General features: G+C 57.9%; 4 protein-coding genes across 5 annotated transcripts; 2 read left to right on the top strand and 2 right to left on the bottom strand.

Moving 5' to 3' along the window:
- Window positions 1–999: 999 nt before the first annotated feature.
- LOC149287005 (uncharacterized) lies at window positions 1,000–5,981 on the bottom strand. The gene is made up of 3 exons (XM_089493481.1): window positions 5,362–5,981; window positions 2,013–2,127; window positions 1,000–1,787 (listed from the first exon to the last, which is right to left on the bottom strand). Exons 1-3 carry the CDS (start codon window positions 5,530–5,532, stop codon window positions 1,486–1,488), a joined length of 588 nt encoding a protein of 195 aa, XP_089349607.1. The 5' UTR covers window positions 5,533–5,981; the 3' UTR covers window positions 1,000–1,485.
- A 286-nt stretch (window positions 5,982–6,267) lies between these two features.
- Window positions 6,268–8,100, top strand: LOC149287004 (mediator of RNA polymerase II transcription subunit 31-like). Its single transcript, XM_089493247.1, has 4 exons — window positions 6,268–6,328; window positions 6,415–6,492; window positions 7,050–7,146; window positions 7,412–8,100. The coding sequence occupies exons 1-4, from the start codon at window positions 6,319–6,321 to the stop codon at window positions 7,713–7,715; spliced, it is 489 nt and encodes a 162-aa protein (XP_089349373.1). The 5' UTR covers window positions 6,268–6,318; the 3' UTR covers window positions 7,716–8,100.
- Window positions 8,101–8,293: 193 nt separating this feature from the next.
- LOC149287003 (thioredoxin domain-containing protein 17-like) lies at window positions 8,294–9,940 on the bottom strand. Its single transcript, XM_089493248.1, has 4 exons — window positions 9,744–9,940; window positions 9,514–9,595; window positions 9,347–9,422; window positions 8,294–8,484 (listed from the first exon to the last, which is right to left on the bottom strand). The coding sequence occupies exons 1-4, from the start codon at window positions 9,901–9,903 to the stop codon at window positions 8,413–8,415; spliced, it is 390 nt and encodes a 129-aa protein (XP_089349374.1). The 5' UTR covers window positions 9,904–9,940; the 3' UTR covers window positions 8,294–8,412.
- A 72-nt stretch (window positions 9,941–10,012) lies between these two features.
- On the top strand, window positions 10,013–22,732 carry KIAA0753 (KIAA0753 ortholog). 2 transcript variants are annotated; one of them, XM_089493244.1, is made up of 16 exons: window positions 10,014–10,146; window positions 13,935–14,496; window positions 15,190–15,296; window positions 15,548–15,610; window positions 15,869–16,087; window positions 16,620–16,794; window positions 17,406–17,644; window positions 17,841–18,013; window positions 18,303–18,398; window positions 18,846–18,933; window positions 19,602–19,685; window positions 20,246–20,383; window positions 20,763–20,844; window positions 21,275–21,398; window positions 21,798–22,031; window positions 22,158–22,732. In XM_089493244.1, exons 1-16 carry the CDS (start codon window positions 10,105–10,107, stop codon window positions 22,270–22,272), a joined length of 2,541 nt encoding a protein of 846 aa, XP_089349370.1. In that variant the 5' UTR covers window positions 10,014–10,104; the 3' UTR covers window positions 22,273–22,732. The 2 variants fall into 2 exon arrangements, with proteins under 2 accessions (XP_089349371.1, XP_089349370.1); XM_089493245.1 differs by lacking the exon at window positions 19,602–19,685 and having other exon boundaries at window positions 10,013–10,146.
- The last annotated feature ends 305 nt before the right edge of the window (window positions 22,733–23,037 follow it).

Genomic DNA, 23,037 nt, shown 5'->3' with positions numbered 1-23,037 from the left:
GTTTGTTATCGCTCTCCTGGGTGGGACAGGAGAAGCCAAAAGGGATTTTTTTCTAGCCAAAATGGGGTGGCCAGGCCTTACAGAAGCCCAAAGACCCAGGGGTCTTCTCTCTTTCATCTCCCCCCCCCCCAGTCACCTGCCTTCAATGCCCAGGAATGTGCCCGGTGCCCAGTGGCTCTGAGGGGGAAAGTGGGGCAGGGGGTCTGGGGGTTCTCCTTTGCAACGGCCTCCTTCCTGCTCACAAAAGGTGATCCTGCCCTGGCTGGAGAAGAAGGAGTCGCTGGGCAACCGGCACAATCGGGCCTTTCTTCCGCCGGAGGCCCTACGGAGTCCTGGACGGCAGCCACCGGCCTCCCGCGGCCCCTGATGCCTGGCAGTGCCCAGCGCATGGGCGAGCGAGAGAGGGGCCTGGGCCAGAAAGGACTGGAGGAGCCCTCCTGGGGGCAGTGGAGGTGGGCAAGGGGCTTCTTAAGGTGATGGTCCCCCCCAATGACCCTCAACCTTTACTGGCAGGCCATTACTCACATGGCCCATTCACGGGTACGTTTTCACAAAACAATGAAGACCCAGAATGCCCTGCGTCCAACTAGCAACAACCGGTCAAGGCAGGCCACACTCTGGCGACCAGGAATGCCATGGGAAAATAATAAGTGGAACGTACAGACCTCAACAAAAATTTTAAAACCTGATTAATGACCGTTAGTATGCCAATCAAATGAAAAATAGGTGATAACTTAACAGGGCCTTGGCTATTCTTAATTTGATTGGCATACTAGCGGTCATTATGTCATTATTACAGTGTTTAAAATGTTGTTCAAGTCTGTGCATTCGTTCCGCTTATTGTTTTCCTATGGCCAAGGTGCGTGTGGCATACACACACGCACTCAGCAAAAACTGTGGAGGTGTTTGCAGGTGCCAATGAACCATTTTGGGTGGCACAAACCCAAAGGGACTGGGAAATGCTCCAAAAGCATCTCTGGCAGAATGGGCTGTGAAATGGCCAATGGAGACTCGGGGAAAAGACGCTTAAATTGCCCTTATTGGGGCAAAACAGACCCACTGGAGGGATCTCAGCACAAGGAGGGATCTAGGAGGGCAAGACCAATAACTTCAGTGTTTTCAAAACCACTGCCCAGTATTGGGTTGCTTTCTCACAGAGAAGGGACAAGGGAAGATTTTTTAGCCCAAACAGCAAAGCGCTTTCAGAAGCAGTTCCAAGAAACCGGAGCCTGTGATTTTCATTCCTCTGGAAGGGATGCTTTGGCCAAAGGAGGCTGTGGATATGATATATTTACCTTGAGAGTCTCAGGAGCGGCCCTTTGTGGGCCGTCTGCAGCAGACAGGGCAATGAACAAGCCCCACTTTGTGAGCCACTTCTGCAAAGACCTGGGGCCCTTGGACTGTTATGCCAGTGATAGATTTATTTCTAGCTGAACCCCAGGAGCTCTCTTTCAAGGCCTTGAACAGGGAAGAACTGGGTGCCGATCAGCCATCCGACTCTTGTGAGAAGGGTGCCCTTAGCTCCGGCTCCAAGAGCTTGGCCCAGGTGGGGCTGTAGGGGTGCACCACGCCGGTGGGTCTCTCCTGCCGGTCCACCATCGGCCGGCTTTCTGTTGCCCACTTCACCAGCCCTCCGCGGAGGTTGTAGATCTTGCAAGGGGCCGGGGCGCTCGGACCGGATGCCTCTTGGGGCAAAGAGGTGCCCAGGAGCTGAGCCATCAGGGAGGACCGGTAGCCCACTGTGCAATAGCAGATGACCCTCCTCGTCCAATGGCCTCCATGGCACTCTGCAAGGAAAGGGCAGAGAGGGGCATGGCTGAGCGATTCACTCAGAAGACAGAGAGAGGTACAAACTATCACATGTAAATAATTAGATGTATGTACAGATTGCGGGACTGGACACATAATGTGATGTTCCAACAAAGGCCATCATTCCCCCTCCCCATCCCCCTGGGTTGAAGTAAGGCTCTCCTTTCCACAGTCCCCCCTCCATGCCCCCAAACCACACATACCTTGCCTGAGCCATGCTTCTATGGCCTCCGGAAGAGGATCCCCAGCCCTTGGAGCAGCCACCAGGTGCGCACCGGGCAGGTGGCTGACGTCAAATTCAGCCGGTGTCCGCGCGTCCTGAGGTCAAGAGGACAAAGCAGCCCAGGTCATTCCTTGCCTGAATGACCAGATGGTGGGGGCATAGCAGGTGGAGAGGTGTGAAATGAGTTGATGACTTCTGGCCCTGAGATTTGGAGGCCAGCGTCTGACATGATACATATGTGGGGGTTCCTGGATGTCACTATAAGGGGCACTATAAGGGGCAGTCCCCTGTGATGCCATTGAGCAGGAGGTAGGAAGCCCCCTCCCCAGTTGCACAGAGGCTGGCACCTAAACTAGAAACATGTCAGACTTTGGGCACAGACTTTCTAGGCAGAAGTCTTGCCCAAAGCTCTCTCCCTGAAGGACCATAGAAGAGGGTCAGGGCCTGGGGAGTGGGGAACCAGCTGGAAAAGAGTGGGCTGGAATGGACATTCTACAGGAAAGCAGTGTCTGTCTGGACCTCCACACCAAACAGAGGCCTCTCATGACTGGCAAGGACCTGAATCGTGTTTCTCAGAGGGGCAATTTGGGCACCCAGAAGCCGTCCACACAATGGAGCTTTTGTGACTTGGACGGAAGGCATCACCTGCGCACATTCTTTTCCTCTCTCCCTTTCTTCCTCCTCCTCTGCCCGCCTTGAGACGCATCAGGCGCACCCAGGCCCCTATTCCACGGCTGTTCTCAGTGTTCGCCCCCCCTACATACACACACAAACACATGGAGGGCCGAGCCCCTCTGATCTGCCTAATGACAGGGGAAGAGCAATGAAATTGCAGCCTCCACCCGGCTGCTCTAAATAAGCTTTTCTCATGCCTGTGCGCATGCATGCAGACACCCGCATTCACTCATATGCGTCCTTTGGCCAAAGAAGGGGGAAGGGAGCAGAAGAGGAGACCTTGCATGGTCAGCACCAGTCCTGCCTGACTCCTGTCTCTCCTTCTTGGAATGTGTGTCCCGTTGTCACGCTTCTGACTTTTTGGCAGCATGCGCAGTGCTTCTGTTAATATACAATGTACGACTACACAAAGGTCACTGGGACCCCCTCCCTCCGTCGCTCTCAGCAATCCTGGAGAAAGTACATGTACATTCTATGATTCCTCCACATCTGGGCACCAAACCTCTGAGAGCTGTGGAGAAACCAAAATGGAAAGCAATGAGGACAGGGGAGGCATAGGCTGGCTATGAGGGAAGGCCTAGAAGTAGCCCTACTTTGGGTGTTCTCTTCAGCCACAGCCTTTGGGCAAATGCTGGGATCCACTTTGGGGTCCACAAGGCTCCCTGCCTGTGCTCTTTCCCCATCTCTCTGTGGGTTGGACCCTCCCTCATCCCAGGGCTCCCAATGGGGAGCGAAAGCAGGATGTGGGGACTACATTGCACTCCTCTCTTCTGGTTTTGGGGGGCTTCCATTGTCTGGCCCTGGATGCTGGACTAGATCTAGAGGCTAGAGAAAGGCTTGCTGGCCTTCTTGCCTAGGGCTGCCCTTGTGTCCCTGCCATGGAGGAGGAAGGAGAGTGGCATGGCTGAGCTGGGGACTGTGGGTTTATGGGGTGTGTGTGTTTTGCATTCTTTCCCCCATAATCACCATCATTTCATGACCACTAACGCCTCGTGAGTAAGAGATACCCCTCTCATGTTAACAAATGCTAAGAATAAGTCCGCTCCAGGAGCTTGAATATAACTTTCCCCTCTAAAAATGTTCTTTCAGAATGGGGAAGATTATAGGATGCTGCTGAGACTTTCATAGTATCTGACTGTGCAAAAATAACCAAACCATGGCTAAAAAAAGGCCAGCTGGACGTAGCGAAGCCGGTGTATAAACGGCAGCTGTAAAAATAGCTGAGCTCTGAAGAGGTTCCAGGGAAAGGTGGCTGCCCCGGCCTGGCGGTTGACCGCAGCAGGGGCCCTTTTGGCCTCTCTGTGGGGCAGGGAGGGAATCTGGGTCAGTAGGCGAGGCGCAGCTTTTGGACGGAGCCACAAAGAGCCCCAGACCGTGGGCTGCTTCCATGGAGGAGCAGGGACCGGCTTTGGGAGAAAGACAACAAAAATGGTATTACTGTAACACAATGTTTTCTTTTAACTGGACCACCATCCCAGTAATCTTGGGCAACCAGGTTGCATCCTACTGAGCCCGGGCATGAATCTGGCACCCCCTTCTTACCCGAGGGGCCCCTTGGAGGAGGAACGGCTTGGCAAGCGGACCTCGGTGGGTCTTGGCCAGCCGCTTCGGCCCATACTAATGATGAATGAAGGACGCTCACAAGAGGAGGCACCGTGACCTGTGTGCAAAGAAGCCCCTTGGCAGCCTCCCTGGGACCAGATGCAGCTTTTGTGGGTCTCTGGGCTCAGCCACAATGAGATTTGGGGGAGGGGGCAGGGAGGCTGCCCAAAATGTTCCCTGGTTGGGGGGGGTATCAATATTTGGGAGTGGCCTTGTGCCCCAAAGAACTAATCCCCACAGTCATCACCATTTCAAAGAGCTAGAAAATGGGCTGCCTGGAAGGTGCTTGGGGCCTTGGGGCATGTGGCTGGACAATGGCAGACTGTCAGGGAAGAGGGGTGCCCAGGCCCCTGGGGTTTGTCGGACTCCAGCTCCAATCATCCCTAACACTGTCTGTGCTGGACAGGGATTATGGGAAAAGCAGTCCAGAGGCATCTGTAGCTCCACAGGTTGCCCACTTCTGCAGTGGATCGCCTGAGGTGGGCCCACGGAGAAGCCCCCAGGTTCCTGGCTTTAGGCAAGGCCTCTGCACCTTGTTGGGGGGTCCCCCCAAATGCAGCCCCCCAAACTGAGACCTCTGCTGCATTTGGCACAGACCAACCTTTCCCTGGCTGAGGCCATGGCTCCTTGAGATCAAGGGGACTCAAGGTGGGGTTTCCAGATGCCCCCTTGACCGGCTTTGTCTGCTCTGGCCAAGCGGTGCCCTGAAGATCAGAACCATGAAGGATGGAGGGCAGCCCCCTTCCCCTCCTGGACCATCCTTTGCTTCCTTCTTTTACCTCAGAGGAGCCAGGAACCTCACTCAGGGAGAGGGTCCTCAGCTGCCCAGAGCCTTGGCACCACCTGAGCGGCCTTCTGCCTGCCTTGGCCTCCACACCAGAGGAGGAAGGGGCCCCTACTTCTCTGCCTTGGCACCTTCCTCCTCTGGTGCGGAGGCCAAGGCAGGCAGAAGGCGCTCAGGTGGTGCCATGGCCAAGGCTCTGGGCAGCTGAGGACCCTCTCCCTGAGTCAGGAAAGGAGAATGTTGGGAAAGGGAGGCAGGTGCCACTTACAAGGAGGAGCAGCTCCCCTGGTATATCTTCCATCCATCGCTGGAGGGTCTCCGTGGGGAGGGTCTCTACGCCCGGGAAGAGCCCCTCCACCCACTCCGTCACCCGGGGCCTCAACTGGCAGGGCTCCCTCAGCCCCTCGGCCTCCAGGTCCCTCAGGAACTGGTCAGCCATTGGAGAAGGACCTGTCCGGAGCAGGACAAAGGGCCTCTGGGGCGGCCACCGCCTTCGTGGCCTTCAAGGGTGGCAAGGGCCTGGGAGTCACGTGGCGGGCATTGGCCTGGCATCAGCCGAGGGGGGCATTTCTGGGGAGGGCAAGAGGGCAATGGCTTTGAAGGGGGCCTGGGAGGGAGCAGCAGGACCCTCCCATGGACCAAACAAGCCAACAGAGTAGGGCCCACTATTCTGGGGGTGGCTCTGTGAGCCCTGCCCCCCAAAATGAGCCTCCTCCTCTCCGAGGCAATGATTGCCAAGGGAGGCGGCTGCTGCTGATGCCCAGATAAACCGTTAGCTTGGCTCCCAGTTAAGGCAACCTTTGGACCCTCCAGAGCCACCCAGAGGCCGGCTGTTGGGGGGGCCTGAGGAGGAGGAAGAGGAGGAGGAGGGGGGTGCCAGGCCATGAATGTGCCACGAATGTGCCATGCATGTTTCATGAAGGTGCCAGGAATGTACTATGAATGTGCCATGAATGTGCCACGAAGGTTCCATGAATGTGCCATGCTGCCATCAGAGGGCATTTGGTTCGGGGGGGGATGGGGGGAAGGTACCATGGCAGCCCCCCAAAGCAACTCCTTCGAGGGAAAGGAGACCCCCACACACAATTGGGCTTCCTGGGTTGCCATGGCGACGCCCTCCAGGAGTTTCCCGGCATGCACCGGGCGGGGCCGCAGTGCGCAGGCGCAGAGAGCACTGCAGACGCCATCTTCCTTGGCCTGGGTCTGGAGGAGGGAGGCTTCCATCATGGAGAACGGTGAGGAGGGTCCCTGGGAGGGAGGCAGGGAGGCTGGGAAGGGGCTCCGTGGGTCACTCTCCTCCGCTTTGTCCCTTCTTTGGCAGAGGAAGGCGGGCAGCGGCTGCGCTTCCAGATGGAGCTGGAGTTCGTGCAGTGCCTGGCCAACCCCAACTACCTCAACTGTGAGTCCGGTCTCCGGGGCAGCAGGGCCCGGGGAGAGAAGGGGAGCCCAGGGGCCAGGAGAAAGCACTCTCCTCCCTCTTCGGGCTCCTTGGGGCAGCAGCAGCAGCAGCAGCAGAGGTTTCCCAGGGCTGCGAGGCTCAAACTCTGGCCCTCCAGGGGTCCTGGACTTCAGCTCCCAGAAGCCTCAGCCACCTTGGCTAATGCTTTGGGATTCTGGGAGCTGAAGTCCAAAAGCCAGAGTTTGGGCATCACTGCCCTGTGCCACCCATATGGGCAGAGCAGAGTCCCTCGGAGTGGTCTTGAAACAGAGGCTGGCTGGCCCTCTGCCGGATGTGCTTTGACTGAGAGCCCCTGCATGGCAGAATAAAGGGCTTGGACTGGGCCAGGGCCCTTTTCGGGGGGGGGGGGTCTCTTCCAAGTCTATGGTTCTGTGTGTCTGTATGTTCCTGCCCCATTGCTGCCTGGGTCCCAGCCTTCCTTCCTTAGCCAACCTCTCCAAGGAAAGACAGCTGGGGGAGCCCCCCCTCCAGCCTCACCCACTTTGCTTCTCTTCCAGTCCTGGCTCAGAGGGGATACTTCAAGGACAAAGCCTTCGTCAATTACCTGAAGTACTTGCTCTACTGGAAGGAGCCGGAGTACGCCAAATACCTCAAGTAAGAGTCATGGGGGGGTTTGTTTAAGTATAGCACTGGAGCACTCCATTCAGGCAGAATATCTTGGTCCCTTCAGCCCCCCAGCCGAGAGCGTTTGCATTGCAACAATGATGGCCATCTGTCAATGGGGATGCTTTGATTGAGAGTTCCTGCGTGGCGGGTGGTGGTGGTGGTGGAGTGGATGGCCCTTGAGGGCTCTCCCAACTCTTTGACTCTATACTCTTCCCTTGACCCATCTCCATGCGCCTCCCTCCCTCCCGCGCAGGTACCCCCAATGCCTCCACATGCTGGAGCTGCTGCAGCACGAACACTTCCGCAAGGAGCTGGTGAATGCCCAGTGTGCCAAGTTCATAGATGAGCAGCAGATCCTCCACTGGCAGCACTACTCCCGCAAGCGCATGCGCCTCCAGCAGGCCCTGGCTGAGCAGCAGCCCCCCATGCAGCCCACACAGCCGCCTCCTGCTCCTCCTCCGCAACAGCCACAGCCGCCTTCACAGCAGCAGCAACAGCCGCCCATGCAACCCATGCAGCCACAGCAGCTCCAGCAGAACAGCACCTCCGTCAAGTGAGCCCTCGGAGGACGCCTCCTCCTTCCCCTCGGTCAAGGCAAGGAGGCCCAAGAGACTGGAGTGCATGGAGACGGCAGGAGGCATGGCAGCTGGGAACTCACTCACTCACAGGGGACCGCATTTTCACCTTGCTGGCTCTTGAATGGGTTTCCTTAGGGTCAGAGGCCACACAAGAGCAGCGAGAAGGCGGTCAGGGGGCAAGGCAACCTTTCTTGGAGGCTGGGATGGGGTTCAGGGTCTGCTTCCCCACTTACACAAATGGGCACCCCTTTCCCCTTGCATGCAATTTGCAGCAGGTTTCCCATTTTGACAGTGCGTTGTTTGGCTGCGAATGAAATAAAACCCAGCTTCCCTGCTCCTGCAGGAAGGAAAACCCTCTTCTCAAGTCGTGTCTCAAGATATTGTTATTGTCATTTCTGGTATTGCTACCCTGGCTTTCAGCCCTAAAGGCTCTCAGAGTGGCTTATGATTGTGATAAGTAGAAGGGAAGTCCTATGCAGCTTTAGTGGAACTTCTTTCTGGCAGACGCTTTTGAGAGGATGCCGTCAGGAGAATAGTCATCTTTAATATACACCAACTCCGTTCTATTAAAGGTTTTATTTAAATCCCAATCTCCTTTAAGTGCAATTTAAGGCATGATTGTGGTCCTCTTCCAGGCCTCTAGCAGCCGAAGCATCCTGATCCCAGCAGAAGCTGCTCAGCTGTCTTCTGTAAACAGCATCCGTATGAGATCCGGCTTAAAGCACTCTTCTTCCACCAGCTTCTGAGGCTGAAAGAGAAACAGAGATGGCTGTGTTCACAAATGCATTGGCATCCCTCTCTTTTCCCAGGACTGGGGCTCACAAAGGGCCTGAGCCTCTGCTGCCGCTGCTGTCCTTTGCCCTTTTGTCACGCTGCCAGGTCTCCCAGGAGCAACGCGGGGCTTTTGCACTTTACTCTTTGTTTCCCAGCCTTGTCTCGTTTCTTATTTGGAAAGGCTGGCCCAAGAGTGTCGGGTGCGAAAGAGCAAAGACCAGGCCTTTGAGGGGAGGGGGTGTGGGGGCTCCTTTCAAGCCAAGCTTCCTAGATGCAAACCAGTTCCCAGAAGAGTCCGGCTGCTTTAAAAGCCCTGTAGGACCAATCCCAAAGAACCCAGGCTGCCTCCTCTCTGCCGAAGGGGTCTCTTCCCCAACAGAAACCTCCTCTATGTTTGGTAAGGGGCAGAAACAGCAGAGAAGCCCACCCTTTCCCCCATTGTGCCGATTGAGGGTCTGTCCCTCTCTCTCCTCCTCATTTGTTTTCTGCTGCTCCAGAGAGTAGGGCTCAATGGATGCAGCTCCAGCTCAACGTTGGGAGGAGCCTCTTGACAGAAAGGGCTGTTGGAAGGTGGGACACACTCCCTCAACGGAGAGCCAGGGAGTCTCCTTCCTTGGAGGCTGGATGGCTGTCAAAGGAGACGCTTTGACTGAGAGCTCCTGCTGGGCTGGATCAGGGCCCTTTGTGGGGTCTCTTCCCACTCTATGGCTCCTATGACTTTCAAAGGAGTACAGAAGCACTGCTGCTGGGTCTCCACAAAGAGCGCTTAGGCAAGCAGAGGGCAAAGCCTTTGGGCTCAAGAGAGTCCCTCCAGATCTCTTGAAAGGGCTACTCACAGTCCCGTATTTGAGGAGCGTGGGCACTCCGGTCAGCTTCAGGACCCTCCTGAACTCATTGTTGGGGTCTTTCCAGCTGCGGGGGAAAGGCACCATTGTAAGCATGGCTTTAGGGGAGTGGCCTCCCTGGCAGGGCCGTTGTGCACTGCATCCCTCCCTGCACTCACTCTTCCCTCTGTCCGACTTGGCAGTAGATGAAGACGGCGCCCTCGGGGAGCTGGGGCAGCTGGGACCGGACGATGGGCTCCGCTGCGGAAGGAGGAGAAGGGCCCGGTTAGTCCTCTCCCTGGAGCGCAGCAACGCCCGTCATCCTGGAAGGAGAAGACTAACATCGGTTGTATCTATCACCCCCCCATCCTCCTCCTCCTCCTCCTCCTCCTCCTCCTCCCCGGTTCACCCTTGACGCAGTCGGGGCACCAGCTGCCTCCGGAGGCCGGGTCCTTGTCGCCGCTGAAGTAGGCGAAGACCGGGGCTTTATTCTTGTTCTGCCGCTGCTTCTCTTTGGCGACGCGATCGAACTCCGCGAAGCCGCGCACCGAGACCTCCTCGAAGCCCATGGCGGAACCGGAAGAGAGAGAGAGAGAGAGAGAGAGAGAGAGAGAGAGAGGGGGGCGGAGGCAATGGGGCACGTGACTCGAGGCTCCTCCCACCAGGGCCCTCTGCGGCACCCGTAGACCGGAAGCGTCCCTCGCGTTGCCAAGGAGACCCCGCCGCAACGCGCTCTCTCTCTCTCTCTCTCTCTCCCTCCGCTTCCGGCCATGGAGCAGCCCCTCGCGAAGGGACCCCCCTCCGCCCCTCAGGTACGGCCCCCAGCGAGGCCTGACCCCTGACCCTTGACCCCGAGGGAGGGAGGGAGGGAGGAGGGGCGGTTGCTTTTGGCGGGAGACTCCCCCTGGCAATTCTGAGGGACGAAACTGAGGTGGAACCTCTTCCTTCGAAGCTGTCCAACGAAGCTTCCCAGGCCTTTGAGCCGAAGCGGGCCCTTCCGTCTCCCAGTGCGGACGCAGCGGCCTATGCGTTGCTTCTTAGCTAAGCGTTGTGAAGCCCTTAAACTGCCCTTGGTCCCTCCATCTTCGCCAGAGGGAGATTAAGCACAGGACCCCGCGGATACGGAGAAGCCACAGACAACAACAGCCCCATGGTTTTAGCCTGAGAGGACGCCTCTCTAGGAGCCTCTGGGTCCTCCAGCGCAACTCTGTGGTCAGCGGCCGACAGACACTGACCATAGAGTTGCACCGGAGGAGCTACAGAGGCCTAGCAGAGTGTCCTCTCTAGGAGCCTCTGGGTCCTCCAGCGCAACTCTGTGGTCGACGGCCGACAGACACTGACCATAGAGTTGCACCGGAGGCACTACAGAGGCCTAGCGGAGTGTCCTCTCTAGGAACCTCTAGGTCCTCCAGCGCAACTCTGTGGTCGACGGCCGACAGACACTGACCATAGAGTTCCACCGGAGGCACTACAGAGGCCTAGCGGAGTGTCCTCTCTAGGAACCTCTAGGTCCTCCAGCGCAACTCTGTGGTCGACGGCCGACAGACACTGACCATAGAGTTGCACCGGAGGCACTACAGAGGCCTAGCAGAGTGTCCTCTCTAGGAGCCTCTGGGTCCTCCAGCGCAACTCTGTGGTCGACGGCCGACAGACACTGACCATAGAGTTCCACCGGAGGCACTACAGAGGCCTAGCGGAGTGTCCTCTCTAGGAACCTCTAGGTCCTCCAGCGCAACTCTGTGGTCGACGGCCGACAGACACTGACCATAGAGTTGCACCGGAGGCACTACAGAGGCCTAGCAGAGTGTCCTCTCTAGGAGCCTCTGGGTCCTCCAGCGCAACTCTGTGGTCGACGGCCGACAGACACTGACCATAGAGTTGCACCGGAGGCGCTACAGAGGCCTAGCGGAGTGTCCTCTCTAGGAACCTCTAGGTCCTCCAGCGCAACTCTGTGGTCGACGGCCGACAGACACTGACCATAGAGTTGCACCGGAGGCACTACAGAGGCCTAGCAGAGTGTCCTCTCTAGGAGCCTCTGGGTCCTCCAGCGCAACTCTGTGGTCGACGGCCGACAGACACTGACCATAGAGTTCCACCGGAGGCACTACAGAGGCCTAGCGGAGTGTCCTCTCTAGGAACCTCTAGGTCCTCCAGCGCAACTCTGTGGTCGACGGCCGACAGACACTGACCATAGAGTTGCACCGGAGGCACTACAGAGGCCTAGCAGAGTGTCCTCTCTAGGAGCCTCTGGGTCCTCCAGCGCAACTCTGTGGTCGACGGCCGACAGACACTGACCATAGAGTTGCACCGGAGGCGCTACAGAGGCCTAGCAGAGTGTCCTCTCTAGGAGCCTCTGGGTCCTCCAGCGCAACTCTGTGGTCGACGGCCGACAGACACTGACCATAGAGTTCCACCGGAGGCACTACAGAGGCCTAGCGGAGTGTCCTCTCTAGGAACCTCTAGGTCCTCCAGCGCAACTCTGTGGTCAGCGGCCGACAGACACTGACCATAGAGTTGCACCGGAGGCACTACAGAGGCCTAGCAGAGTGTCCTCTCTAGGAGCCTCTGGGTCCTCCAGCGCAACTCTGTGGTCGACGGCCGACAGACACTGACCATAGAGTTCCACCGGAGGCACTACAGAGGCCTAGCGGAGTGTCCTCTCTAGGAACCTCTAGGTCCTCCAGCGCAACTCTGTGGTCGACGGCCGACAGACACTGACCATAGAGTTGCACCGGAGGCACTACAGAGGCCTAGCAGAGTGTCCTCTCTAGGAGCCTCTGGGTCCTCCAGCGCAACTCTGTGGTCGACGGCCGACAGACACTGACCATAGAGTTGCACCGGAGGCGCTACAGAGGCCTAGCAGAGTGTCCTCTCTAGGAGCCTCTGGGTCCTCCAGCGCAACTCTGTGGTCGACGGCCGACAGACACTGACCATAGAGTTGCACCGGAGGCGCTACAGAGGCCTAGCAGAGTGTCCTCTCTAGGAGCCTCTGGGTCCTCCAGCGCAACTCTGTGGTCGACGGCCGACAGACACTGACCATAGAGTTGCACCGGAGGCGCTACAGAGGCCTAGCAGAGTGTCCTCTCTAGGAGCCTCTGGGTCCTCCAGCGCAACTCTGTGGTCGACGGCCGACAGACACTGACCATAGAGTTGCACCGGAGGAGCTACAGAGGCCTAGCGGAGTGTCCTCTCTAGGAACCTCTAGGTCCTCCAGCGCAACTCTGTGGTCAGCGGCCGACAGACTGACCATAGAGTTGCACCGGAGGCGCTACAGAGGCCTAGCGGAGTGTCTTCTCTAGGAGCCTCTGGGTCCTCCAGCGCAACTCTGTGGTCAGCGGCCGACAGACACTCACCATAGAGTTGCACCGGAGGCGCTACAGAGGCCTAGCGGAGTGTCCTCTCTAGGAGCCTCTGGGTCCTCCAGCGCAACTCTGTGGTCAGCGGCCGACAGACACTGACCATAGAGTTGCACCGGAGGCACTACAGAGGCCTAGCGGAGTGTCCTCTCTAGGAACCTCTAGGTCCTCCAGCGCAACTCTGTGGTCGACGGCCGACAGACACTGACCATAGAGTTGCACTGGAGGAGCTACAGAGGCCTAGCAGAGTGTCCTCTCTAGGAGCCTCTGGGTCCTCCAGCGCAACTCTGTGGTCGACGGCCGACAGACACTGACCATAGAGTTCCACCGGAGGCACTACAGAGGCCTAGCGGAGTGTCCTCTCTAGGAACCTCTAGGTCCTCCAGCGCAACTCTGTGGTCGACGGCCGACAGACACTGACCATAGAGTTGCACCGGAGGCACTACAGAGGCCTAGCAGAGTGTCCTCTCTAGGAGCCTCTGGGTCCTCCAGCGCAACTCTGTGGTCAGCGGCCGACAGACACTGACCATAGAGTTGCACCGGAGGCACTACAGAGGCCTAGCGGAGTGTCCTCTCTAGGAACCTCTAGGTCCTCCAGCGCAACTCTGTGGTCGACGGCCGACAGACACTGACCATAGAGTTGCACTGGAGGAGCTACAGAGGCCTAGCGGAGTGTCCTCTCTAGGAGCCTCTGGGTCCTCCAGCGCAACTCTGTGGTCGACGGCCGACAGACACTGACCATAGAGTTGCACCGGAGGAGCTACAGAGGCCTAGCGGAGTGTCCTCTCTAGGAATCTAGGCTCTTCAGTGCAACCTTTGGTTGAAGTTGACCATAGAGTTGCACTGGAGGACCTAGATATTCCTGGAGAGGACACATGAATCAAACCCCTGAATCATCAAAGCCACAAATCTGTGGGGATGACTGTATGTGGCTTTTTAAGCACCTAAATATAAACCCAGCTCTAAACCAAGCCTTTTAACCCCCCCTGCCCCTCCGCGCTCTTCCTTTGGTCAGCTCTAGCAAATCTTGAGCATGAAAAACGCATGCCCCCCTTTCCTTTGCTAAACTGCTCCCATCTCTTTACTTCTTCAAACCCAACTCTTTCTGGCTTGGGTTCCTTCCTTTGGGGCCTGGGCCTCTGGGTCCCTCTGGGGCCACTGTGGGGCCGGCTGTGTCCAGGGGGCAGGATCCGAACCCGGGGGCCAGCCTGGCTCCAGAGCCAAAGGCACCTCCCTTCTCTCAGCTCCAGTTCCGCCTGGGGGCCCCTGCCCTTCCGGAGAACCTGTCCCTGCGCTTCTCCAGCCCGCCTCCGATCGTTGTGGAGAAGCTGAAGCCTCCGGGGGGCCCTCCGCCCTGGGACCCGGGGGCCGGCGATGGGGGGTCCCTGCGCTTCTCGGCCGTCTCCGAAGAGAGTCTCCAGAGGGCCGTCCGGATGGCCAAGCGGGACCTGAGACGGCGGCAGAGGGAGTGGCACTCGCACCCGCGTCTCTCCCAGGAGGAGGACCCTGGCCAGGGCAAAGGGCCTGGGAAGGTGGGTCCAGCCAGGGCACCTGAGACCCACCTGAAAGACAGAGGCCCCCTCAGAAACGCTCCCAAGGGGCAGGCAACTGGCACCAGGGCCAAAGTCTTCCTCTCCAAGCCCCCCTGGGGCAAGTCCGACTCGCCCCCCACCCGCGATCCAGGACCCACGCCAGCCCCACAGAAGAAGGAGGAGGAGGACACCGACAGGTGCCCCCGGGAGGTCAGGCGGCTGCAAAAGGAGTTGCAGAGTTACGTCCGGAAGGTGGAAGAGCTGGCCCAGAAGGGTGAGCAGAAGGGAGCGGGCGGCTGTGGGTCCTTGGCTTCAGTCCCAAAGAGTCAAGCAGTCCATGCTCTCCAGAACGAAAGTGCTAAGCCCCCCATGGGCCAAACAGGGCTGGTTAGGGGTCCCTTGCTGCCTGGGCTTCAGCTCACAGCCCCTATGGCCCCTCAGTGTGCCCTTTGGAAATGGGCTGCTGGCCATCCCCGCCTCCTCCATCTCCATAGAATCATAGAGTTGGAAGAGACCGCAAGAAGGGCCCTGATCTAGTCCAACCCCTTTATTCTGCCATGCAGGAACTCTCAATCAAAGCATATTCAACAGATGGCCATCCAGCCTCTGTCAAAGACTTCCAAGGAGGGAGGCTCCACCATGATTTCTGAGGAAGGAGCGTGTTCCACTGTTGAACAGCCCTTACTGCCAGGAGGTTCCTCCTAATGTTGAGGTGGAGTCTCTCCCTGTAGTTTGCATCCATTGCTCCATTGTCTCCTACTCTCTGGAGCAGCAGAAAACAAGTTAGCTCCCTCCTCAATATGGCATCCCTTCAAGTATTTAAACAGGGCTATCCTATCACCTCTTAACCTGCTCTTCTCCAACTAAACATCCCCAGCTCCCTAAGTCTCTTCTCATAGGGCTTCATGGTTTCCAGGCCCTTCACTAATTTAGTTGCCATCTTATGTTCTGCCCGACTGTTTTCCAGAGAGGAGTGAGAGGATCTTGGATCCTGAGGAGGAGCGCCGTGCCCGGGTCTGGAGGCAGGAGCAGGCCTCACGCTCCGCTCGGATGTTGTATGTGCTTCAGCAGCAGGTCTGGAGGAGCCAGGCTTGGAGGCTTTTCTGGGCTGCGTATGCATGTGCTGTGTGCAGTTGTGCGCATGTGTGTCCGTGCGCATATGGCAGGGGTTCTGGGCTGGAAATCCATTGCATGAGCCCTGCAGTTCTAGGAGCCCCCCTCAAAGTCTGGAAGTTTGGGTCGGGGTGCTGGGTTCTTGGACCAGGTTTTCTCTAAGTAAATGTCATTTAACAGTCTGTAATGGTCTGACTGCTTTGCCCGAACAGGTGAAAGAAATCCAGGAAGATCTGGAGAAGCTGTGTCCTCATAAATTCAGGCACACCAAGAAGGTGAGGGGCCAAGACTGACTTTAGGAAGTGGGAGGGGAGGTACTTGCTGAAAGTGGGATTGTGGGGACACAACCCTTTGCCTTGCAGGCGCTTGGCTCCGCATTCGCTGGAGGGCATCCGCTGGGCATCCACCAGCCCAGGAGTGCTTTGGGAGGCCTGAGCCCAAAGCTTTCCTTGCTCAGGAGCCTGGATGGATGGATGGTGCTCAGCTGCCTCATGCTTGTGCCTCCTGCTTCCCTCTCTCCCTTTGTGATGCAGTCGCGTGCGATGGTTAGGCTGGCAGCAGCCCACAGAGGAGCTGTCAGGGCCCTGCAGACCTTTGTCTCCCAGTTTGCCGACCGTCCAGAGCAGCTGCCTGCCCCAGCCCACTGCAGGGAGCTAGGCCGCCTCATCCGGCAGCTCTCCCTGTGCTCCACCCGCCTCGAGATGGAGCCCTGCATCCCCGATGTTGTCTTGGACCTGCTGCTGCAAATCGAGGTGAGGGGGTTGGTTTGTGCTGGGCAGCTAGAGAGGGGCTGCTGGGGAGCAGACCCGTGGCATGTCCCACTGCGGAAGGGCCCACTGTGGGCTGCAGGCTATGAGGGAGCAGCAGTGGGTACTATTGGGAGGCATGGAGCCTCCCTGGAATGCTGCCTTCAGAGGCCTTCTGAAGGGCAAGGGAGATGGTGCTTGGATCTGGGGTGGGAGTCCTGTTGCCCAGGAGAAGTTGCTGGATTACAGGTCCTATCACCCCCACCAAGCCAGCATAGTCAGCCTTGAGGAGTGCTGGGGGTTGCAGTCCAGGAAGCCACATGAAAGAATACTTGTAAGGACCTCTTCAGGTTCTCTTCAGGCTGTGCTGGGACTTGGCAGCAGAGGGAGAATATTTGAGGCAGGCAGGTTTGTTCCCCAGTTGTTGGCTTGGAGGCTGCTTTGGCAGGGAAAGGGGTGCAGGTAGCCCTTGAAGCAGGGCTGTGTGTTGGGTGGCTTTGGCCCGCTCTCAGGAAGCAGCCCTTTTCAACCTCCTCAGGACTTGGACTCTCTGCTTGCCAAGAAGGACTCTCCGCAGAAAGTGCCTGCAGGACAGCGCTCCCTGCCTCCTCAAGCCGGGCCTCCAAAGGGCCCCCTCCGGTTGCCCAAGAGGGAGAAGGCGGCCTGTCCTTTGGAGCACAGGAGGCTGCCGGTGGCCAGGAAGCTCCTTCCCGGTGAGTATTCTGGGTTTGCATGCCTTCTCTTTGGCCAAGGCCTTGTTTTGGGCAAGGGGGCTTTTCTTCCATTGGAGAGGCCCAGTGACTGGCCATCTGTGGCCTGTAGGTCCCACCTGGGCATCTAAGAGTCTTGGGGTGGCGGTGGGGGGGGTGTGCCCTGAGAGCCAGAGGGCAGCCAGGGGAAGGAGATGGGGCCACCCTGGACTGAGGCTTCTATGTGGATAAGGACCTTAGCTGCCCCAGGCCTTTTCTCTCTGCTTCTGTGAGGAGCAAATACAGAGAGGTTTGTCCTGCTGGGACTTGGTGTTCCTTTGCTTGGCTAACTTCTCCTGCAAAGCTAAAGTAGGCTTAAACCTTTCCTGACAGCTGAGGCAAAACAAGGATGACAGCAGAAACACACACACACAAGATAGCCAGAATAGAATATATTTGTGTGGCACTGGGTCTTCTCTCTCCTTACTTATCCAGTTTAGGGGATGGTAGGGAACTTCTTCTCTAGATGTTGATGATGGGAGCTGGAGTCCAAGAACCTTTGGGTGATGCCCATTCTCTGCAGTATACCTGCTTAAAAGATGCTATGCTACATTTATCATCATCCTTGGCCTCAGATGAACATCCTGAGTCGCATGAGATCTTGGCACGAAATGGGGGAAGCGGAGAGTGCGGCGGAGGGGGGCCTGTTGAGGGCTGGCCCCCTCCCAAGAGTGAGGCCTCAGTGCAGGACAAAGGGGAGGCCTGGGCCAGAGCTGAGCCGGAGAAGACCACGAGGGTGGCAGCCGCGGGGTCCGGTGTGGAAGGTGCCCTCCTGCGGAGGAAGGGAGCAATGCTGCTCCCCACCAGACCGCAGGTACAGACATGTAAACGTTCCCCCACCGTAATTCCAGGCGCCGTCAGACAGTGTCTCCCCATGGTGTCATGTCTTGTGTTTTTGGAAATTATAGTTGTTCAGTCAGAGGCTTGGGCAGGCATTTATTTTGGAAGAAACCTCTCCCCAATGCAACTGAAACAGCCCCTCCTTGTCACACTTTGGTTTCTCTCTCAAGGGAAGCTCTCGGCCCCCCCGGAAGAAGGGTTTGGCACAGCCACAGGCCAGGCAGGCCCGGTTCCAGGAGCCCACTGTCTCGTTCCGGCTCAAGGAGATGAAGCCTCCCGTGCGAGAAAGCAGGACCCCCTGGGTGCCCCCCAGCCCCACCTCCCCCCTCGCCTCACCTCACTGGTAGGTCCCTGGCCTGGCCAGTTCCACTGGGAAGCTGCCTTGGAGGACCCCCCACCCCCTCTTTCAAAGCCCCAGAGGAAATATTTTGTCTTCAGACTGATGTTTCTTTTGGGGGGGGGTTCATCCCTCTGCCTGCAAACTGCCTTGAGGCGCTTCCCCTTTGGTGATGGGAGAGGAGAAGGTAAGCATTCTCTGGCCAAAGTTTTTCTTTGTGACGGGACTTTTGCAGTGCAGGAAGCAGGGCTCCTTTCTGTTTATCTCTTCCTGCTCACCCCCAAATTCCTTGCAGGCATCTTGAGAAGAGTCCCAGGAGCAAAGAGGCCTCTCTGGAGAGTGAGGTGGCAGAAGGGAGGCAGGGCACCCTGAAGAGGAAAGGAGCACCCAGGTGGGCCTGGGTACCTGTTTCAGGTGGCAAGGGAAAGTGGGCACTGGTTGGGCTTCAGGTTCCACCCACTTGTACTCAACCCTGGGTTGTGAAGGAGTTGGCTCTATACCATCGCTGGCATCATTGTTGTGCCACCTTCAGTTGAAACTGAAAAGTTAAAGGGAGGTACTACTGCTCTGGGCGGGTTGCAAGCTAAGAGTGTGGTGGGAAGAGGAGTGGATTGCCCCCAGGAAAAGAAAGGAGGAAGATGGGGTGCTGGGGAAGGGGAGCAGGATCAGATCCTGGAAGACCTTGAGCGAGAGCGAGCCTTTGCATCCACTCCCTGCCAGCTGCATTTCTGTCCCTCCTGCCTGTCTGGTTGAAAAGAGGGGCCCAGAGCATGAGGCCTCCCCCCACAGTGGCTGACGTGTTTGAACCCCTCCTTCTTCTGCCCCTGCCCACCTCCAGGTCTGATGGCATCTCTCCAACCCAGATGGCCGAGAAAGTTGAGCAAGCAGTTCGAGAGCGGCTGGAGCCACTCCTGGCCAAAGCACAGGTGGGGCAACACAGGGGACCCTCTTTCCACCCCAAAGGATGCAGCCCCCTCCTTTCAACACTGGGTCTGGTTTGGTTTTGCTCCCAAGGCCTCTCCCATGTCTCTTTCCAAGAGAGTCTTCTTGCCAGCTGAGCCCCAGTGCTCCCCTGATGGGGAAAGTGCCTGTGGGCACGCTGACTCCTCCACTCACTGCACTGTGCCCCACCTTTGCCCCAAGGAGTGCCAGGTGGCATAGGTGGCTCTCCCCTTCCTTTATACTTGCAACGACACTCCTGTGAGACAGGCCAGCGAGTGACTGGGCTCAAAGCCACCCAATGAGCTTCTTGACTCTCTGGGTGTCTGATTCCGGATCTCCCAAGCATCTGACCCCCCTCATCTCCCCCCCCCCCCTCAGTTAGCTCCTTCCCGGTGAGTGTTCTGGAGCTGCCACGGAAAGACCAATGTGTGCATGGCTTCTGTGTGGCCAAGGCCTGGACGGCTCCTCCTCTCTGAGGGCACTTAATTCTTTCTGGAAGCTGCCTATCTGGCTCAGTCTTCCTCACATGGCAGTGATGGTGCACCCCTCAGCCTGGGTGAAGGGCTTGTCTGGCCTCCTTGACTTTCCTGCAGAAATTGGCAGAATTAGGGCCTCAGAGGTCATAATCCTGGGGTGTGCTTTCTTTTTGCAGAAGGTGAATCTCTCCCTGGAAAAAAAAATGGGCCCCAAGGGACCTCTGTGGGTCACCCAGCTGTTGCCCCAAGAGACCCAGAAGGTAGGAGGTGGTCTCAGGTGGCACTGGGGGAAGGCCAGGGAGATGTCAACAGGGTCTTCGGGGGGGGGTGCCTAGGGACCCTTTGGAGGGACAAAGTTAGGAGGGGGAGTGAGGAGGAGGAGGAGGCATGAAGGGGCCCTGAGAGATGCTGCTTCTCACTGGCCCTCTCTCCCTGGGCAGTTGCATTGTGCCTCCTCCCCACAAGCCTCAAGGAGTTGTGGGGATGAGTGTCGTTCCAGAGGGTGGTGCATGGAGGTGGCTCAGGCTGTGTGTGTCTGAACCCAGGTGGGCCAGTGGCTAAAGGGATGCCTAAGGCTTTGGGGCTCCCTGCCTGGAGGCCAGAAGGAATCCCCAGTGGGTAAGGGCCAATGGGACAGGCCTAAGGCTGCCTGGGGGAGGCAGAGCCTCAGTGGACCCAGGCCAAGGCAAAGCTTCCCAGGGAGCCCCTTCTGGCCTTGGGGGGTGGGAAGGATCCTGTACCTGCTGGGTCTCCTCTTGTCCAAGCCTCCCTTTAGGGAGCTCTAGCTGTGTTCCCAACTTCTCTTGGTGCCTCTTGTCAGGTGGCTGATAAAGATGCTCTGGGAGGTGATCTGGAAGACTCTACACTGGAGCAGCTCAAGAAGGCAGAGCAAATGGCCCTTCCGGCCCTGGGCACCTCTGACCTGGAAGTGATGCTGCAGAGGATGGAGGAGATAGAGGTACCTGCAGGTGTTTCTCCCCCCAATTGCCCCGCTTGCGTTGAGAGTCTGCTCACCTGTGTGGAGATCCCTTATGCCTCCTCATGGTGGCACCAGGGGGCGCTGTCCCCTTGTGTAGCCAGCCCTGCAGAGACTTCTCTGTGCTTGGCCCAGGGCCTCTTTGCTGACCTGGACCCCATGCCCCCCAGCAGCCCTAAGGCCCAGCTCACATGGGAAAAGGGAAAGAGCACCCCTCCAAGGGCCACAAAGGGGGTAGGAAGGGGACCTCCTGGCTGAGACTGTTTCTGCCACGCTGCAGTCCAGCCACCCTTTCCCATAACCATAGCCGTACGCCCAATGGCCTGTTAAGTGAGACTGGGTTTGTGTGGGTCTGTTGCAGCGCTCCGAAGAGGCTGTGCGCAGGCGCTACCACCAGCTGGTTTATACCGACATTGAATTCTGTGCCTGGGAGGAGAAGAGGGGTGAGTCTTTGCCTCCACTCACCTCCCCAAGATTCCTAGGGCAGAAGAATGGCAGCGGACACAAGAAGTTCAACAGTGGAACACACTCCTTCCTCGGAGTGTAGTGGAATCTCCTTCCTTGGAGGTGTTTAAGCAGAGGCTGGATGGCCATCTGTCGGGGATGCTTTGATTGAGATTTCCTGCATGGCATGGGGTTGGACTGGATAGCCCTTGTGGTCTCTTCCAACTCTACGGTTCTATGATTCTAAGTGTGTGTGGGTTCCTAATCTGAGGGTGACCTGTGCCCCTTCCCCACTGGCCGCCATTTAGTGAGGAAGGGGCTTGCCAGCTGGACAAGGCAGCCCTGCCAGTGGGTACAGGGTCCCTGGAGCGAGCAAGTGGCCTGGGATGGGGCAGCTGTCTTCCCTTCATCCCTCTCTCTTCTCCCCAGGGAAATCGGGTGCAGCAGGGGGGCTGGAGCCTGGGGGCCCCCCTCCTCCCATTCAGATCACCCGGCTGGAGACCCCCAAGGAACCCCAAGTGGACATTGTCTTGGAAAGGCCCTCAGACACCAAGTGAGTGGGGTCCCTGCTCTGCCCTGGAGGGTGGCGATTGGCAAGGAAAGAGGCCCAAAGGGCCTTGGGCTGGGAAAAGCCCCTGTCCCACTTGAAGGCCCAGGGGGCACTGGGGAAAGGAGGAATGGTGGCAACCTGGAGAAAGAAGGTGGGCTGAGCTCTGGTGCTTGTGAGGGGGCCACTCAGATGGCATTGTGTCAGTGAAATCATTTAATGCTGAGTCCCTGAGTGCCACTCACTGAGCAAGAGTGGGCCTCGGTGCAGTCCTCCCTGTGTGGGTGGGAGGAAAAGAGGGAGTCTGGTTGGGAGTGTGAGGGTCACACAGAGGAGGGCAGATTTGGTCTGGCCTAGCTTTGGGGCTCCCTTTGGGTCTCACCCCTGTTTTTCTGGTCCTTTCAGCGCCATGGAGGAGGAAATGGAAGGCGGGGAGGAAGAGCCCCCGCAGCCCAGGGGTGGGACAGGGCAGCCCTCGGGGTCCCAGCTCTCCCCCAGGAAGGGGACTGGCACCTTCCTCTCGGTCCCCCAGAACGTGCTCCGGAGCATCAGTGACTACAGCGCCCGATACGAGCAGCACCTGAAGCGGATCTCACACGAGGCTGTGGGCAGCTTCAACCCCTGGCACATCGCACAGAGGTACGGTGGTGGGCAAGGCCTTCCGGGATGGTGGTGGTGGTGGCAAAGCAGAGCAAACGTGCAGAGAATGCGCCAGCCCTCCAGGGCTTTGGGCCCCTGCTGACCCCCTCTTTCCCCCCTTCCCAGTTTGGCGGAGGAACTGGCGGAAGAGGCCCTGGCAGAGGTAGCGACAGAGCTGCAGGGCCTGTGTGAGGACTATGCAGAGGCCGTCTTTACCTCCGAGTTCCTGCAGGCCAAGTGAGGGAGGGGCGCCCCTTCTGGAAAGAGCTGATGTGCGTCTGACAGTGCTCCCCTCCCCGGGGTTTTGGACTTGTGAAGAAGAGCTGCCTCTGGCTTCACTGCTGAGTGTAGATCTCTCTGTGTTTTGGGGGGGGGGGTGTCTGGGGGCAATGGCGGTCCAAGAAGGGCAAGCAAATGGTCCAGGGGAGGGGGGTGGCTGCTCCAGTCCCCTCTTTTCTGGGGGTTGTCTGTTTTGTTCTCAGGGGGTCCCTGCAGGACCAAGTGCCGCACGCTTGCCTCCCTTCAGCCCCACAGGAGCCAGGGACAGAGAGGAAGGGATGCTTTCCTTTCAAAAAGGGCTACTATTGTTGTAGTTTGTGTGTGATTGTCAGCTCTTGAACACAGGGCTGGGTTTTTTTGTAATTGCAGTTTTAAAAAGGTTTTGTGCATTAAATGGAACTGTTTTGTACTATTTTTTTAAACGTGAAAGATGTCTTTCTTTGAAGACGTGGGTATTTGCGTGTGTTTCTGAGGGTCCTGCCCCCCTTGGCCAGGAGGGCTTGGGGGGGGTCTTTTCTGGGGAGAGGACTTGGTCAGCTCTTGAGGGGGGCGAGGGAGGACCTGGCCCCTCTCTTGGGGCCTCCTCTTCCCCTGGGAGCCCCTTTCCCCCTCCTTCCCCCTCTCTTTCTGCCCCCCCCCCCCAAATAGGACACGGCGCCTTTAAAAGAGAAGCCTTTAAAGCGGGGGGGGGGGGGCTCTGACTGAGAGGCAGAGATCAGAGACGCTG

The sequence above is a fragment of the Sceloporus occidentalis genome, unplaced genomic scaffold (genome assembly GCF_023333645.1).
Source record: "Sceloporus occidentalis isolate IW3139 unplaced genomic scaffold, rSceOcc1.0.p SCAF_64, whole genome shotgun sequence".
Lineage (NCBI taxonomy): Eukaryota > Metazoa > Chordata > Lepidosauria > Squamata > Phrynosomatidae > Sceloporus > Sceloporus occidentalis.
The sequence above is the reverse complement of the archived record's forward strand: the minus strand, read 5'-3'. Positions and strand labels throughout refer to the sequence as shown.

Excerpts from the sequence above, each read along its gene's own strand:
- LOC149287003 (XM_089493248.1), bottom strand. The coding sequence starts at position 9,903 with ATGGGCTTCGAGGAGGTCTCGGTGCGCGGCTTCGCGGAGTTCGATCGC. Across the intron at positions 9,596-9,743 it reads GTGCCCCGACTGCGTCAAGG|CGGAGCCCATCGTCCGGTCC; the intron begins GTGAACCGGGGA and ends CTCCTTCCGCAG. Across the intron at positions 9,423-9,513 it reads CAAGTCGGACAGAGGGAAGA|CTGGAAAGACCCCAACAATG; the intron begins GTGAGTGCAGGG and ends TTTCCCCCGCAG.
- LOC149287005 (XM_089493481.1), bottom strand. The coding sequence starts at position 5,532 with ATGGCTGACCAGTTCCTGAGGGACCTGGAGGCCGAGGGGCTGAGGGAG. Across the intron at positions 2,128-5,361 it reads CAGGGGAGCTGCTCCTCCTT|GACGCGCGGACACCGGCTGA; the intron begins GTAAGTGGCACC and ends TCTTGACCTCAG. Across the intron at positions 1,788-2,012 it reads AGAAGCATGGCTCAGGCAAG|AGTGCCATGGAGGCCATTGG; the intron begins GTATGTGTGGTT and ends CTTTCCTTGCAG.
- LOC149287004 (XM_089493247.1), top strand. Across the intron at positions 6,493-7,049 it reads CAACCCCAACTACCTCAACT|TCCTGGCTCAGAGGGGATAC; the intron begins GTGAGTCCGGTC and ends CTTCTCTTCCAG. Across the intron at positions 7,147-7,411 it reads GAGTACGCCAAATACCTCAA|GTACCCCCAATGCCTCCACA; the intron begins GTAAGAGTCATG and ends CCTCCCGCGCAG.
- KIAA0753 (XM_089493244.1), top strand. The coding sequence starts at position 10,105 with ATGGAGCAGCCCCTCGCGAAGGGACCCCCCTCCGCCCCTCAG. Across the intron at positions 10,147-13,934 it reads GACCCCCCTCCGCCCCTCAG|CTCCAGTTCCGCCTGGGGGC; the intron begins GTACGGCCCCCA and ends CCCTTCTCTCAG. Across the intron at positions 15,611-15,868 it reads AATTCAGGCACACCAAGAAG|TCGCGTGCGATGGTTAGGCT; the intron begins GTGAGGGGCCAA and ends TTTGTGATGCAG.